The sequence below is a fragment of the Echinococcus granulosus genome (assembly GCF_000524195.1).
Source record: "Echinococcus granulosus chromosome Unknown EG_S00426, whole genome shotgun sequence".
NCBI classification, from domain to species: Eukaryota; Metazoa; Platyhelminthes; class Cestoda; order Cyclophyllidea; family Taeniidae; genus Echinococcus; species Echinococcus granulosus.
Window position 1 is genome coordinate 1,502 of NW_020170805.1, and position 2,463 is coordinate 3,964.

Consider the following 2,463-nt stretch of genomic DNA (forward strand, 5'->3'; position numbering starts at 1 on the left):
GTCTTCAGTCATGGCCACCAGCAAATGAAACTAGAAGAGAGCAGCACAGTGTTGGATCGTTAGCTCGTCGTATATGTGACCTGACCTTGAGCCAAAGGCGAGCTTGTAGACTTGCAATAGTGTGTGCTTGAATTGATGAGGCTAGCAATACCGAGCAGCCACCCTGCAGAGAAGACGAAAAATCAGAAGCCACTTTTGTTTTTACCAAATCTGACTTCATCACTTTGGACGGATATTTATTTAATGTGGTTTTATATGGCACGGCAGGTCGTTGCAGCTCAGAATGTGAAAATGTGCACGTGGAACCATGAGGTCACTGTTGTTCAAGAAGATGTGTCATGGAGTGTAGTTAACTGCACGGCAGTCTCTTCACTTAAAAAGGCTGCAAAGGTGATCAGCACGTAATCAATGTGGTAACCAAATCTGAAAAAATTGAAAGGGTTAATCGTGGACACCGTATTCGCTTCAAACGAATATCACTCTCATCTCCTTTTAGACACCATCTTCATGCCTCGCTTAATCTGTCTTATGCTTCAATTATCACACCCGCACCCAAGTGAGCTGACAGCTGCAGAGAGGCAAGAGTATGTCACACAACAGTAATCTGTCACAGCAAATTCATTTTTACATTTGCCTAATAATTGATCTTTCGTTGAATTTGAATAAGTGCTCGATCATGCGCCCTTTGCAGACGACATTGTGAAGACTCAGTAAAGTTACCCAGTGCGGCCATTTTCTACGTCAACCACATTTCCCGTTGAAGGACTTTTGTACAAGACCCACATTATGCTTTCGGTATTTGGCTGTGTGTTTGAAGTGTATGAGCATTTGGCTGAAACACAACGATCACACCTTGACACTTTTATATATTGTTTTCATGGCACAGGTTAGGTGATGCTTTTAGTGCTACACAGCCGAAAAATCAGGCTAGGAAATAAAAGGGATTTCCCCTTATCCAAAGTAAAGTGGACAGAAGTCATCAGCGCTGTCTATCATGCAGCCGTTGACTTCAACTAGTATCGCATCCATTGTAGTCATAGCTACGACATCAAGCCTTATTCTGGCGTAAATGATGCGTTTTCTAAATAGGTAGACTCAGCTTCAATGTAAGCGATTATAAGCCTAGTCTGATCAGTGGATGGCAGGACTAATGATGCCACTCACAAAACTAGTGTCTCGTAGTCGCTTAACTTACACCACCTGACTACATCGAACATGAATGGCAGCCCGAGTAAGTAGGAATTGGTTTATTGTTAGCGATCGTGGAGAAAATTTGTGGAGTGGCAGCTTGCGTGTAAAAATTCAATTAGCATATCCTGTTTAGTGACTTCATCTACCTTTCGGACCAACTACCAAACGACTTCACAATAAGCGTTCTTGCTGGTGGATCGTTGGTTCGTGAGTGCCATTCCCAACAACACTGACAGGTTGGTGGCTGCGCGGGAGCTCAGCACAAAGAGGAGCTATAAACGGCTTTCAGAAGGGGAGATGGGTCTGATAATATGATGTTTCTCAACTTTCGGTATTGGCACCGACTTACTTTGGCGCCCTCCCATTGTTCCTTCACCGGGTGACCAGGACTTCCGTCAAGCCAGTAGCCCCATCCCTCATTACACCTCAGCAAAAGATATTCAGCCCAAGCACTATACCTTTTTACATCGACGGTCACTCGCGCGACGCTACATATAATCCAACTGTCCAGACGTGTCAACATGAAAGTAGCAAAGCAGGCTCAATCAGTAAAAGTGAACAAAATTGGCGGAATCCTTATTGTCGGAATGATAATCCAAAGAAAATACGCTAAAGAATGGGTAAGTTTGGCAATAGAGCGACCGATACAGCTTTAACTTCTGTTTATCTACAAAGGTGGCTATCAGTGAAGTGAGCTTCTACCAACTTCGTGTATATCATTTATCAAAATTAATTGGACTAATACACTAGGGAGTGGTAGATGTTTCATCAATGAACACCCTTGGAGACATGAAACATGAAAGTTACGTGAGTGAAGGTGTTTGACAGTAGCCTCTCAATAATCTCACGCAGACGAGGACAAGTGCAAGTCTCCCTTGCATCTGCCCTAAGCGACCACAGATGCTGCACACTGATTGCTTTAAAGGAGCTGTAATATTTGCGCTCTGCCACCTCAATACTTGGGTTTAACCTCGAGAGCAGAAAACAAATACCAGGATGGGACTGCACACCTCCTACAATCTGTCCCGAGTGTGAGGGAACCAAAGGGCAGATCTCCATGCACAATTATTTACTGGGTTCAAGGACAGTTCATTTGCGTACTAATACTATCTTATGTATTCAAATTAATAAACTGTGCTAGCTACTGGTAAATACATGAAGGCAAATGAATGCACAGTTCATGTACAAAAGCAGAACTACTCAACAAATACATAGATGTTTACTTACGGCGAGGCTGCATTAATTTCAGCCAGGAGTGTAGTGATGGCTTCC

At 43.3% G+C, this 2,463-nt stretch overlaps 1 protein-coding gene across 1 annotated transcript; it reads right to left on the reverse strand. All coding sequences in view use genetic code 11, as the record gives it.

The window, feature by feature from the left end:
- Window positions 1–4: 4 nt before the first annotated feature.
- Window positions 5–1,714, reverse strand: EGR_11156 (hypothetical protein; the record flags this gene model as incomplete). Its single annotated transcript, XM_024500403.1, has 2 exons — window positions 5–163; window positions 1,541–1,714. The coding sequence occupies 2 exons, from the start codon at window positions 1,712–1,714 to the stop codon at window positions 5–7; spliced, it is 333 nt and encodes a 110-aa protein (XP_024345183.1).
- Between the last annotated feature and the right edge of the window lie 749 nt (window positions 1,715–2,463).